The 13508-nt window shown below is 39.6% G+C and overlaps 4 protein-coding genes across 4 annotated transcripts; 2 read left to right on the top strand and 2 right to left on the bottom strand.

The window, feature by feature from the left end:
- Positions 1-36: 36 nt before the first annotated feature.
- LOC128264473 (decapping nuclease DXO homolog) lies at positions 37-1997 on the top strand. The gene is made up of 2 exons (XM_052999960.1): positions 37-832; positions 1424-1997. The coding sequence occupies exons 1-2, from the start codon at positions 135-137 to the stop codon at positions 1851-1853; spliced, it is 1128 nt and encodes a 375-aa protein (XP_052855920.1). The 5' UTR covers positions 37-134; the 3' UTR covers positions 1854-1997.
- Positions 1998-2076: 79 nt separating this feature from the next.
- Positions 2077-3177, bottom strand: LOC128264476 (rab-like protein 3). Its single transcript, XM_052999967.1, has 3 exons — positions 3093-3177; positions 2513-3031; positions 2077-2447 (listed from the first exon to the last, which is right to left on the bottom strand). The coding sequence occupies exons 1-3, from the start codon at positions 3136-3138 to the stop codon at positions 2182-2184; spliced, it is 831 nt and encodes a 276-aa protein (XP_052855927.1). The 5' UTR covers positions 3139-3177; the 3' UTR covers positions 2077-2181.
- A 338-nt stretch (positions 3178-3515) lies between these two features.
- On the top strand, positions 3516-7613 carry LOC128264480 (NECAP-like protein CG9132). The gene is made up of 4 exons (XM_052999974.1): positions 3516-3704; positions 4676-5072; positions 5769-5974; positions 6090-7613. The coding sequence occupies exons 1-4, from the start codon at positions 3622-3624 to the stop codon at positions 6139-6141; spliced, it is 738 nt and encodes a 245-aa protein (XP_052855934.1). The 5' UTR covers positions 3516-3621; the 3' UTR covers positions 6142-7613.
- Positions 7614-8352: 739 nt separating this feature from the next.
- Positions 8353-13319, bottom strand: LOC128264477 (HUWE1-associated protein modifying stress responses). The gene is made up of 5 exons (XM_052999968.1): positions 12607-13319; positions 11045-11134; positions 10792-10978; positions 10497-10721; positions 8353-9863 (listed from the first exon to the last, which is right to left on the bottom strand). Exons 1-5 carry the CDS (start codon positions 12785-12787, stop codon positions 9740-9742), a joined length of 807 nt encoding a protein of 268 aa, XP_052855928.1. The 5' UTR covers positions 12788-13319; the 3' UTR covers positions 8353-9739.
- Positions 13320-13508: the final 189 nt, after the last annotated feature.

Below are 13508 nucleotides of genomic sequence, written 5' to 3'. Positions count from 1 at the left end.
AAGCTTTTTTTTATTTAGTATATTTTTAATGGCAAATTTTAACGACCGCGCAGCGTTCATACTGAATTGTTGGGTTTGAAGTGTGGAACTCCCTTTTTCAGGAATTGAGACAGGACTTGGCGGTACCGCAGAAAATGGCCGGAAACAAGGGCTACATCAATCTGCCCTGGCAGCAGCACAGGCACGGAGCCCGATACGATCGCCCGTTTCCGGCGATGAGCCGGCCGGAATGCATCGGCGTCTGCAGCATCGACGCTCGCCGGGATTATGTGGACGACGCCAGTGGCGCCAGCTACTTGATGGAGCCACCCTGGCCCCGACTGCCCATCGATCTGAATGCGGGCATTGAGAACGTGATCCGCAAGCCGACGGACCACGCGACCAAGGATCTGGAATTCGTGCTGCTCTACATTCAGCGGCACAAGGAGCAGCTGCTTCGCAAGCGGCCGTCCCAACCGGGCAGTCTGGGCCTCCAGACGGACTTCATCACGTTGCGCGGCATTCTGCGGCAGATCATGTGCATGCAGTACGAGTGGAAACGGGTGTTTCGCATCAAGGCGACGCTCCTCAACGGCAACATCTACCTGGCCAAGGAGGATACGGAGGAGCAGCGCCTGGAAAACGAGAACATGACGGAGGCCCAGCTGAACATGTGCTCCTGGGGCTTCAAGTTTGAGCAGTGCGTCACAAGTGCCCAGCCGGGGGGCAAGCCGGTGACCAATGAGCCGGTCAACGAGGCGGAGGAGTTCATGGGCATGTTCCGTGGTCAGCTGGCCGGATTGAAGCTCCTATACGGCGCCGAATTGGACTGCGTTGTTAGCCAGGAGCCAGTGTGAGTATTTCACAGCTAAGGAATTTGATAATCTAAAGTATTTTAAAACTTTAATTAATCAAAATTAAAACACTTAATATTATCTTGATATTATCTAATGAAAATTAAAACTAACAATAACAATAAATCCTCGTTTATATGGACTTTTCTTTGGAATAAAAATATTTTTTATTATCTGCACTATTTTTAAAATTATAATTTTAAAAACCTTTTTTATATATACCTATGAATTGGTTTTATATATTTGTCCCATTAAGATTATAGTATAAGCTTCACGAAAATAAACCAAGTTGATTCAAAAACATACAAAGTTGCTTCCAAACTATTTTTGATTGCTATTTATATAAGCTAGAGAACTACTATTATTTTGACCGCAACTGTATTTGCCATCACAAGTCTAGCTTTTTTCTACTCTAGTTAAATAGGAAAACTTAAGCAGTAGCAATAGTTATGTGTAGTAGTTTTACAGAATTTTGTGAAATTTTTTCAGTTAATTACATAGATTTGGCCAATTTATCTGCTCAAATCCTTATATGACTATATACCTTGAAAGTGTCCACCTTAAATCGTTATTTTCGTTGTCCCTTTCAGTGACTTTAAAGATCCCGCGGTGCTGGACTCCCTGAAATTCGTGGAACTGAAGACCAGCGCCTACAACATGAACCATAACCAAATGCGCAGCTTTGAGCATTACAAATCGGCCAACTGGTGGAGTCAGTCGTTCCTGGTGAACATCCAAACTATCTTCGCGGGACTGCGGGACGCCAAAGGCCTGGTGCAGAAGATCGAGGAGATCGATGTTCGCACACTGGCCCGCAGCAAGCCGTGGAATCCGTCAGCCATGGCCTGGTTCCTGGAGCAGTTCCTGCGCCAGCTGAAAGAGCTGCTGGTGGCCATTGACGATCCGTTTGCCGTGGTACAGGTGGATTTCCGGGAGCGGCGTGCCTACTACGAAGTGTTGCGCGGCCCGGAGCACCAAATACTGCCTGACTGGTATCGTAATCTTCTCCAGACAGGATGAATAAGCCAAGATTATTAAATGTATTTGAAACGTAAAAGCTGGAGCATAGCATTTGTTTATAAACTACCAATGGATATGTAAAACATTGAGGCATTTACAAAATCCAAACCGGAGTAAAACATGTTTCTAAAATTAACAATTAAAATAAAGCTCAATTAGATATAATTAACTTTTTAATGTAAGTTTTGATTTGATACATAAACTGAACGTCTGACAAATAAAATAGTTTTTAAGGGTGAGAGAGATTTATACAGAATTGAAGTTTTAATGACTCTCGCACAATATAACTATATACAACCTGACTTAGAGCTAACTTTGAATGCATTCATCACTTGAGGTCGTTGGTCTCCAGAAGAGGAACGGAACTGGGTTCCAGTTTGCCGCTGGTCGGACCGTAACGCCGCCTGTCCGGCGGACTGCCGGCGATGAAGCCGCCCATTCCAAATGCAAGGCTGCTAGTGGCGCCCAGGGACTCGCGTTTCTCAATGACGCAGTCGAAGAAGCGGGATAGTTTCACGGCATCGGTAGTTCCGGCGGCCAGACTACGAGTGTCACGACAATTTAGCCAGATCTCCTCGGCGCCACATTTGTCGGCTATGGGTGAACAGAGGGCTCACTAATCTTAATTTAACCGATGGATGTAAGAAAGATAGACGCACCTATGCCGCCCGCCTTCTTCACCGCCGTCTTGGGCTGGCGCTTCTCGTCGATGAGGTCCAGCTTGGTGCCCATCACCAGGATGGGCGTCTGCGTGGCGCCTAGGAACTCCTCCATGTCGAAGCGGACGTGGCCGTCCGTGGCCGAGGTGTTCGAGCAAGAGAAGCTGCCCAGCGGGGTGGGCGATGGGGGCAGGGAGTTGCCGCGCGACTTGTACGTGTCCTTGCCCTCCTTGTTGACGATCTCGTAGAGCCAGTCGAGCAGCTGCTCCTGCGACTTGCCATTGGTGAGGTCGTGCACCAGGATAATGCCATGGACGCCCGTGTAAAAGACGCTGCGCGTGTTCTTGTGGCTCAGCGACCCGCCGACGTCGAAGAGCTCCACAAAATAGGGGCATTGGCGGGCGGTGCCCTCCTTGAACTCATGGATCTTCACCTGGATGTTGCAGCCTACCGTCCAGCCAGGTCGGACCAGCGACTCGTTGTGGGCGATCAGGTGCGTCAGGCACGTTTTGCCCACACCTAGGGGCGAAATTCTCGGAGGGATTAGTGGCCCGGTAAAGTGGTCGTGGCTACTATTTACCCGAATCCCCAACCACAACAATTCGGACTCGGTTGTTCATCGCCATTTGAGCCAATGTGCCCGTGGCAACACCATTCAAATATCCCCCCAGAAATATACTAAATTCAAGAATTAAAAGCGCAAATTTCATTATATTTTGACTAAATTATTTATTAACTTAATTATATATATTTATTTATTTATTACAATTTTAATTAAATTTTGTAGATATACTATTTAAATTTTTAAGATAAATATAATTTAATTTACATAATTACGATATAAATACACCAAAAAAGAGCTGAAAGTATAAAAATTCTAGTGGAATTTGTTTATTGAAAATGGTCTGATATTTTTTAAATTTTAAATTGTCCAGAAAGAAATATTTTTTAGGTCAGTTTTAGAAAAGTAAATTTAAGTATATTTTTGACGGTCAACACGGTATAATCCAGCTGTCGCGCGGCGGTCACACTGGCTAAAAAGCTTAAAAAAAACACTTGGCAAAAATCAGATAATAAACAAAATCAAAAATAGTTGAATTTTGAAAAATATGGAATACGAAAGTGTGCTGATCGTGAAGCCGGAGGTGTTTATCTACAAAATACCGCCGCGCGCGAGCAATCGAGGCTATAGGTGAGTTCCCAAATCGGAACGAAAAAAAGGTGACTACTTTTTTTCGCCCCTTTCTTTTGGTCCAAAAATTGAAAGTTTTTCGTGCATTTGGACGCCCCCGCATTGCACTCGTGTGCGTACATATATATATATAATTATGCATATATCGTGTGTGTTTGTTTGGGGGCGTGAGAATGCATTAATTATGTGTTTTAGTCAAGGTTAAAGCACCCCTGCTGTTGTTGTTGTTGTTGTTTCACTGAAGTTCAATTCCAATTGATTTTCTTTGCCATGCAATTAATGTTGTTGAACATTTTCACTTACACGTATCCAAAAAAAAAAAAAAGTGAAAAAGAAAAAGCTCTGCCTGCGTGTGTGTAATTGTTGCTATTTCTGCTCTCTTTGTTTTCCTTTTGTTGTTGTTTATTTCACAGTTAAGTGCGCTCAGGTGAGCAAATAACATAAATTAACGAAATATCTCAAATATTGGGAGTATAAATAGAAGTAAATTCCTCTAAAACCCTTGTAAACCCCAGTCTGGAGAAATAATTTATAAGAACCACATTCTACCAGTTGATTATATTATAATATATTGCATATATCTTTCAGTATAATATATTCGACTAAAAACCGATTATTTCTACAGCGTCTTTAGCAATGTAGAGTAATTTGTTTGTATTATCAGATTCTCAATATCATCGTTACACTAAAATGTATTTAAATTGGCTTCACCCATTTCAAGATTAGATTCAGTTTATTATTATTATTCACCCAAGTGAACCTTAAATCTGCTTTTCCGAATCAAATGCTGCGAGCCGCAAAATGGAATTTCGACCAGATAACTTCATAAATAATATTATTGTTTGCCTTCTGACAAACAGATAAGGCACATTTCTTTCACTTTCTATAATATTTTTTGACCCACGTTATGAAAGTAATTAGCATAATAATATTTTTTTAATGGATATACTGTCATTTTTTAAAATTTACAGGGCAGCAGACTGGAATCTAAAGGAGCCAACATGGACGGGCAGGATGCGATTGGTGGCCAAGGGCACCACCGTCGTCCTGAAGCTGGAGGACAAGACCAGTGGCGCCCTGTTCGCCAACTGCCCCATCGACACATATCCCGGCGTGGCCATCGAGGCGGTATCGGACAGCTCGCGGTACTTCGTCATTCGGGTACAGGACGATAATGGAAGATCGGCGTTCCTTGGCCTGGGATTCGGGGATCGGTCGGACTCGTTCGATCTGAATGTGGCGCTGCAGGATCACTTTAAGTGGGTGAAGAACCAGGAGCAGATCGAAAAGGAGAAAACGGAGCCCAAGCAGGAGCTGGATCTGGGATTTAAGGAGGGCGAGACCATCAAGATCAACATGAGGATAACGGTGGGCTAAGCTAGCTTATAAAATCAGTTTATAAACTATTTATTTTTCCTGAAAATTACTAAGTGTTGTTTTTCGACAAATTGCGACATACAATTTTTTTTATAGAAATCAGTTTTTTCTGGTTACAAACATGGTTCAAACTGCTTTTAATTTAATTTGAAAATATACAGGCGACCCCCTATAAATTGAATTTTTTTAAGCTCATAGTTTCCGAATGGTTGGCAACACAATTTCATCTTAAAATTGTTAGAATATATAACTGATTTTAAAACTGCTTTTAAAGTCTTATACCTAGCAATCGGAATCTCAAAATGTTATTACATCTTACTCATGTGAATGTTTAAAGTAAATAAGTTTCATTGTTGGACATAATTAGTTCAACGGAGTCGTCTATCTCTTTGCAATCCAATCTCTCATTTTAAGAGCCATCTGTCTTTTTCGCATACCTCGCTTTTTGTTAAATCAGCTTTTCGCATACCTCGCATTTTGTTAAATCAGCTTTTTAGAACTGCAGAAATGGGATGATCTTGTGGCTTACAATTTGATGTTTTTTTTTTATTTCATTTGAAGTAAAACTGATAAGATAAGACAACGTTCGGCTGACTTGTAATCTATCTAATCTTAACTTATTCAATGGAAATCGCTCTGATTTATGTTTGGACTTAAAATAGACTTTTGTACTCTTTTACATTTCAGAAAAAGGATGGCTCCGATGGACCCTCGCGCACTGGCAAGAACAAGGGCTCCTCGGGCGTTCTGCCACCGCCGCCGGGTGGCCTCGGCAAGATCGCTCCACCACCGGCCGCCGCCGCAGCCACGACGGTACGGCAAAGTCCCGGCGTCTCGCCCGCCCACAGACCCGCCGCTGGAGGATCCGAATGGACCGACTACGCATCCGCCGGGTGAGTAGAATATAGAAATGTATTTTTACTAACGACGTTTATTTACAAATTATAAAATAATTAAAAAGAACTTTTATATTATAATAAAAAAATTAAAATTAATCCTTTTTTGCAGTGGCAACCAAGGACAACAGAACTCGGCCAACGCCAACTGGGTGCAGTTCTAGATAAACATCCTCCTGTTCCTGCTGCTGCTGCGCTTCTACCCCCCAAACTTTATGTTTTAAGATTCTACAGATGTTTTTTTTTAATTACCTCTTTCAAGCAAGTTATTCGAATTATTTTCGTTTTGAATACGACCAAAAGATTGAACAGAACATTCAGCAAAGGCGTCACGCGTTAAAGTTAAAGTTTTTTAATTAAATTGAAATTTTGTATTAGTTTCCCCGCCCACCACTCGTCCTCTCTTTGCCTCTCGCTCTAATTCGAGGTGAAAGGTGAAAGCGGGCCGAGTTCTCAGTGAGTGGGGATTTGTAGCAAACTATTTAGCCTGGTTGTTAATTGTATAAATGATGATAACAATAATTTGTATGGAAATTATTCTAAAATGTAATTTGTTAACGTCGAGATAATGCAACTAAAAATGCAAATTAAGTTTAAATCAAGTTATACACGAACACGAACACTGCAAACACTAAACTAAAGTGAAATATTCAAAGTTTGAGTACTTACACACAGCATACACACACGTAAAAGGACATTCCGCAGATGAGAGATAGGACGCATTACATACCAATCTAATTTATTGTTAACTCTACTCTACTAAATTCTCCCTGATCAACTTGTTTCAACCTACCTTATATGGAATAAAACCAATTATACAGATCTATCATCCTGTTGCCGTTTTTGACATCAATCAAATTGTGTGAAATTGAAATTAATTTAATAGAATTCAGAAAGTTAAAAACGCTTTGCCATTGATTGATATTTGTTATCCGATTACTATGTTAATACGCGCGCCTCATTTGGAAATTAAATGATTCAATGGTTAAAAAAAGAAACTCCAAAACACCCACAATTGACTATTGATAATCCATAATCGATAATATCGATACTAATGTTTTCAAATTTCATTTAATTCGATTTCACCAAATTTGAAAGAAACGCAATCGAGAACAAGGCAATATTTATAAATTTTTTTGTTTAAAAGTGGCACACACATGCATAGCAATTAAGTAAATCAAATGAATTATATATAATATACAATATGAAGAAATATCCATATGTATTTAATAAACCACATAATTGTATAGAAGGAAATCTTGCTAACTCTGAATTGTTGTTTTAGAAATCGATTTCCCACCCCAAATCAATATCCTGCGACTAGACGAAACACTGTGTTCCGGCCTCTTGTATCTTTTGCTGTTGAAAGATGATCAAAAATCGAAAATCTAAAAAAATAAAATAACGAGTTCTATTTGTTCAATAAATGTTTATAATTACAGCTGCATCTGGCACACACTTTCATCGCTTTATCTACTGTATATCTATGTGAAACCCCAGCACTAATCTAGTGGAGACAGCGGGCTTCGTAATGTTTTAAATCTGACTTGTTATATTTTATGTTGTGGGTAATTTTTAATCATATGCAAAGGGAAAGATCAATTATTTTCCGTTCTTATATCGACATTTTAAAATCGGTGTTTAAAACAAAGTGTGTTCAAATATATTCTTTTCAATATAAAAAAAAACCCTTCGACAGTATGGATTCCTATTTTTCACATTTAAGACCTGCCTTATAGATGTGAAACGTGCTGTTTCCATAGATTTGCGTTAACGGTGGAAACCACAGAGCTGCTAGACAGGTATTTTTACTTTGCGGCTCCCGTTTTATTTCCGTAGCTCACTTGAGATAACCTTCGAAACGAACATATTTGCCAGCTTTGAGCAGTCAGCAAAATCAACAAAACGAAACATAAATTATATGGAAATAAAATTATATATATATATATATATATATATATACACACACATAAGATATATACAAAATGTAATTAATATTAATGAAATACGAAATAAAAATAGCAATGAATTTCGATGTAAATTTGATTAGCCTATTTATTTCATTGGTAAAAGTGGATTGGACGTTGAAAAAAACTAAGCTTTATCTTAATAATATTGGTCTGCGTGTAGATTTTGGCTGAAATTGTTCAGTAGATTTATTAACTTTTAGTCTAAAAATTGCAAATATTTTAAATATTTAGTTAAAGATCGCATGGAAATTGAGTCTTTTTATATCAATGCAGAAAGCATGATATTTAATATTAATATTAATATTAACTTCCCCTTTCTAAATAAAAACCAAATTTTTCATTGATTTTTCTTTTTTTTCATATGTTTTATTTAACTTACAATTTTGCATTCGGTTTTTTTGTAGGTTGTTTCTTTTTAATGATGTTTTTTTTTTAGATTTTCTTATTGATTTTTTTTTTAAATAATTCTTTAGGTTTTAGTACATATAATTACAACGCATTATTTTCATAGGACTTCGATTTCCGACTTTCGACTGCCGCTAGACTTCGCGTCGATATACAATTAATTTAGCCAGCTTCCAGCTTCTTCTACATTTCGCTTTAGTAATTTGCTGCTTTTGGATTGTTCATTATTACATAGGTATGCCGAACTACATGGATCAATATTACATCATCGTATGCTATTCATATACATAGCTATATGTATAAATAGATGTTGTGTATATGGTATAACCTGGCTAGCTTGAAGTTACAATCACCACAGATTATGTATCATGGTTTTTGTTTGGGTATTAGCGACCTTTTTGACCCGATCTGACCATTGCTTTGACAGGCTCGACTTCTCTAGTCATACTTGGATCTGTTCCGAAGATCATCTTTAAAGGAATTTATTTACCAGACATCGAGCCAATCAATAGCAACATGTAGATCATCGTTTTATTTTTCCGCTTTCTCCTTCCTCCATCAGTTACGGGTATATTTTCATTGTTTTAGTTTAGACTTTGTTAGGTGGAGTTTTGTTTTCTGTTTCGGGGGGAAGACACCACATATGCATAGCATCTTGAGCTGTATTGGAATTCGGAAATTGGGATAAATGAGGCGGGATAGGCGGTATACAGTAGCATATATAAATAGTATATATATGTAACATTATATTTCTGTCTCGGTTTACTTGTGGTGTCTCTTAGTTTTGTTATTTACACAGCTTCATTTGTGGTTTGCATAACGCCAAACAAGGGTTATTCATTTTACAATAGCTTTCACTTTTACTGTTTCGCTTAATTTTAATTCAGACGCACAGCTGGCATATAACAGATATCGTACTCCTAAACTCCTCTCTCCGTTTCTTGTAATGCATGATGACAATGATCAACAGTTTGTGTAATAATGCCTTATATTGGCATTATCTTTATCAACATAAACATCTATTGCTGTCATCACTATCAGCATGACTTTTCACTTAAGTGCTATCAACTAAAACATAACTTAACCTTATATATGTGTGATTTTTGTGTGTTTTACGTACATTTGCTGTATGTCGGTGCAAGGAGTGGGAGGAAAGGAATTTTTTATAAAAAAAAAAATATTTCTATAATAAATGGTAGGCAAATATCATGCCGAAAAACTAAATATAAATTTACACTTTATGGTTCTTATAATTTATACTTCCAATAGGCCGTTCTTTCAATTTCCGCGCATTGTCTTCTTTTTTGATACCAAAAGGTAGAGTAGGGTTTGTGTTTTGATGACCGGGGGAGCTTAGCTTTGGGCTGGGACTGCGATTGGTGTTGGATTACATAAAGCGCTGGCGTTTACTACTGTAGTGGCAAATGTCCATTTTGTCGTCTATGGGACTGCCGGGACGCTTGCAATGGCGTGCTATTTCGTTGGCAACAAATGCAAATAGTTCCGGGCCACTGAAATATACAAAAACTGCATTAGTAAATATGTTTAGGATATGCTTGAATAGACAGCTGACGATACCTAGGTCCTTTTTTTAACATTTGACAAGCATTTGTGAGTGTAAAAAAAACTTAAAATAATAAATGTTATTGCCATGAAGGATTCTACCACGATTCTGCCGATCTGATAGTTATAAACATTGAATGGAATGCACAAGGTCGTGTTCAAATTTGACTTTTGCTTAAAATTCGGACTTAATTCAATTTTAAGTTAGCAATGAAGTTGTGAATTAATAAACTCAAGTTAAAAATATCGCCTCAATAAAATTGAAAGACTTTCAAAAAAACCTCTACTTGAATTCGCTTTTTTCCATTGTTGTACAACTTATTGTATTACTTTTGTACTATTGGTTATCCATATATGTAAGCATTAACATTTTGGTAAGATTGATGAAACTAGTTTTCAATGCTGTTGCTTAAAAAGGTATTTAAATGTTTCCTGATGCGAATGCTAAACTAAAGTTTTTTGTCTTAAATGCATTTTATAATGCAAAAGAAAAAATTTGCCATCAAGAAAAATTATATTCCTCTCAGTAGATTTCAATAAGGATATTAAGGATGGGATGCCTGGAAAACTGTCCGACTAACCGTGGACGCAGAACCAAGGCCTCCTTAAAGGTGTGCAAATCATCGCCGATACCGCCGCCGGGGGCACCGCCCGTTCCCTCTTGCCGGCCGCCAGCTGCTCCGGTGGACAACAGATGTCCGCCGGCGACTGTGGGCGGACCACCGGACAAGCCCAGTCCCGAGCTGTGAAATCCCAGGCCAGAGCCACCGCTACCGCTCTGGTGGTGATGCTCTGGCTTCGGTGAGCTGCGGAGAACAAAGAGATAGAATCCATTTTAATGGGGGTTGTTCGGGAAAAATTACTACGGGGACTCACCGACGATTGGAATGTGGATTTGAGTTGGATGGCGGTAGGGGCTTTCCGGCCAGATAGGCCAACAGATCCTCGCGCCGTATCATCCGGCGTTTTTTGCTGCGCGCCCAATCGGCCAATTCGCGTGTGCGTCTTTGGTAGCCGCACTGAATGGCAGCGTCGCTGGTGCGTTTGAGACCATCACATGATTCTGGGAGCGATCGGAGGATGTACATTAGTGATGCATGCTTATATTAAAAGGACTATTTGAACGCACCTTTGTAGAGTGTTGTCACAGTGCCAGCTGCGGTCTGGAAGGGCAGCCAAAGGGCGCCTGTGTCTGAGGGAAATGTGTTCGATGAGCGCTCTGCAAGAAATAATTAAACGCATAAATAAATAGGTTCCTAATTGTGTTAAGAATGGCTAAAAGTTTTGATGCATTTGATGCTACGTGTATGATTGATTCCTAGGTGTGTTGTTATACCGCATTAGGCAAATCTAGATATTATAATTACCGAGATTTTTTAATCCGAAAAAAATAACAATTTTCTTTTAACGGAAAAACGTATTTAATCATAAACTTAAAAATTTTTAAATGCAATAATTAAAATTATCTCAATATTTAAATACCCTTAATTACCCTTTCCTAATATATACTGTTCTTTTTTTATGGGTGATTTACAGAAATTTAAAATTACATTTTTTTTTTATGGTTTCCAGATTTTGACTTGGAAAATCATGTTTATCCAATATCGGCAACGATACAAAATTTTGAATATGAAATTGAATACCATATTTTATAAAACAATTATTTCGAATCTAACGCAATATTTGAATGGGTAATGAAAATTTCAGTTTTGCAAAGGCAAACGAAATAATATTAATTGCGACATTTTGGTGGGTATACCATTTAAAAAACTCATCCCTGGCTTAACCATTTGCTACGAAGAGAAATGGGAAAATTACGGAACTAAGATCCTTGCAAAAGCAATTTTTAGGTGGAACAGTAAAAAGAAACATGCCCGACCTGTCGATCGTCTTCTTTCTCTTAATCTCTTTCTATTGCCCCTGCTCCTTGCACACCTGCTGCACGAAAGGACGAAAACGGACGAGAGAAAGAAAAACCCTTATCGATCCGGAGGTAGAGGAAGACAGCGGTGCAAGAGGGATGACGATAGGCTCTCGAAAAAGTTGTTGTGAGTGAAATAAAAACAACAATGGTAAAGCAAAGAGCGAGCGAGATTAATCTTTCACTTATTTCCCCTTTTTTTCGCCATCCGAAACAATGATGAAAGCAAAACAGCTGTTCGACCCACACACACACACATAGATGAGTCTGCACGCACATGTTGATTAATGATATCAACAACAACAAACAGGCAACAACAACAAATTAGGGGAATAAAAATTCTTTAAGGCGACGCTCTGCCCTTCTCTCCCTATTCCATTGCCATTGCACTTGCCACTCTCGCCATCTCACTCTTTGCTAGTCCTCTCTCTCTTTTGCTCCCTGTTTGTTCTATTGCGTCTCCCCCCCCTTTCCAAACCAAAACAACAACACTAGAGCCCTTTCTGCATTTTGATAATGCGTAGTATAGGGAAAGAGCGAGAAGGGGAGTTGCATTTCCGTGAAAGCCGGGCTGCTGCCTCTTCTTCTTGCTCTTCCTCTTGCTGTTCTATTTATACCTCGCCCAAAACTATTTTTGAAGAGAGACTGCACACACATACTCACACACACAAATAGACAGGCAGACACACGGATAGAATGGAAACACAAAGAACACTAACAAAAAAAAAGCATAGAAGCCTACGCCCTTGGAAGGGATAACGGGATCTCACCTCTGTACAGCTGGGCAACGGCGGTGGCCGAATCCTGGAATGCTCCCCAAACGGTGCTCAGGTTGTTGTCCCGCTGACGCACATATTCCCGTTCGAACTCGTCGTGCTGACCGTGGATTTCGCGGTGACACTGCTCCTCCAGCCAGCTCTCCTCACCGCCCGACTCTGGTTGTTGTTGCATTTCTCTCCTGCGACGCACTCTCTCTCTATCCTGCAATCGAGGTGCTCCAAGTTACGGGTTCTTTCCCGTTCCGGCAAATGCCTGGACTACGGTCTTCTTCTTCTGCTCCTCCTTTTCTGCTGCTGCTTCTTCTGCTGCTGCTGCTACGACGACACACGCACACACACTGGCACACACGCGAATCGCACCAACACACACGCACTTTGGACCACTCTTGGTTTTGCTTTTGGAATCACCAGCAAATCAGTTGGTAATCCGCCGTTTTGACCGTTCTTTTAAGCCGAGAGCTCCTCCGGCCGCCCGGTTGTAAATGATTTTAATTTATTTGTTCTCCTCACGATGAACGAGCAGCACTTTTATGTTGTAAACCAGCACAAAAAAGAACTCACACTCAGCGACAGCGATGCCAGATGACCGCGAACTGTCAAACGAACGCTTGCATTCTAGTTCGATTTTCGGTAACAAGTTCTGAGCTGATGAACCAGTCACGAAAGAAGGGTTCTTAAAAAGTAAGATGTTGCCTGCCTAGCAATGCTTAATTTAAAAATGAAGAAATTAAATTGCAAAGGACAAGTTATTATAAAAATATTGCACTTCAAATTTCAATAGGTGCGGAAGAAAGTTTTGAACTTGTGAACCAGTCACGTTTCACGGAGTTACAAAATAATAAATAAAATAAATTGACAACTTAATTGCTATCTATCATATAAAAACACAGATT

Source organism: Drosophila gunungcola, unplaced genomic scaffold, assembly GCF_025200985.1.
Source record: "Drosophila gunungcola strain Sukarami unplaced genomic scaffold, Dgunungcola_SK_2 000071F, whole genome shotgun sequence".
Taxonomy (NCBI): Eukaryota; Metazoa; Arthropoda; class Insecta; order Diptera; family Drosophilidae; genus Drosophila; species Drosophila gunungcola.
Note: the sequence above shows the minus strand (reverse complement) of the source record. Positions and strands in the feature narration are given on the sequence as shown.

What these genes read in the sequence shown, in the direction of transcription:
- LOC128264473 (XM_052999960.1), top strand. Translation starts at nt 135, where the DNA reads ATGGCCGGAAACAAGGGCTACATCAATCTGCCCTGGCAGCAGCACAGG. An exon ending in GTTGTTAGCCAGGAGCCAGT is followed by an intron (nt 833 to 1,423) that starts GTGAGTATTTCA and finishes TGTCCCTTTCAG; the next exon opens with TGACTTTAAAGATCCCGCGG.
- LOC128264476 (XM_052999967.1), bottom strand. Translation starts at nt 3,138, where the DNA reads ATGGCGATGAACAACCGAGTCCGAATTGTTGTGGTTGGGGATTCGG. An exon ending in TGTTGTGGTTGGGGATTCGG is followed by an intron (nt 3,032 to 3,092) that starts GTAAATAGTAGC and finishes TTTCGCCCCTAG; the next exon opens with GTGTGGGCAAAACGTGCCTG. An exon ending in GAAGAAGGCGGGCGGCATAG is followed by an intron (nt 2,448 to 2,512) that starts GTGCGTCTATCT and finishes GTTCACCCATAG; the next exon opens with CCGACAAATGTGGCGCCGAG.
- LOC128264480 (XM_052999974.1), top strand. Translation starts at nt 3,622, where the DNA reads ATGGAATACGAAAGTGTGCTGATCGTGAAGCCGGAGGTGTTTATCTAC. An exon ending in AGATCAACATGAGGATAACG is followed by an intron (nt 5,073 to 5,768) that starts GTGGGCTAAGCT and finishes TTTACATTTCAG; the next exon opens with AAAAAGGATGGCTCCGATGG. An exon ending in ACCGACTACGCATCCGCCGG is followed by an intron (nt 5,975 to 6,089) that starts GTGAGTAGAATA and finishes CCTTTTTTGCAG; the next exon opens with TGGCAACCAAGGACAACAGA.
- LOC128264477 (XM_052999968.1), bottom strand. Translation starts at nt 12,787, where the DNA reads ATGCAACAACAACCAGAGTCGGGCGGTGAGGAGAGCTGGCTGGAGGAG. An exon ending in TGTGACAACACTCTACAAAG is followed by an intron (nt 10,979 to 11,044) that starts GTGCGTTCAAAT and finishes GATCGCTCCCAG; the next exon opens with AATCATGTGATGGTCTCAAA. An exon ending in GCCTTGGTTCTGCGTCCACG is followed by an intron (nt 9,864 to 10,496) that starts GTTAGTCGGACA and finishes TGTATATTTCAG; the next exon opens with TGGCCCGGAACTATTTGCAT.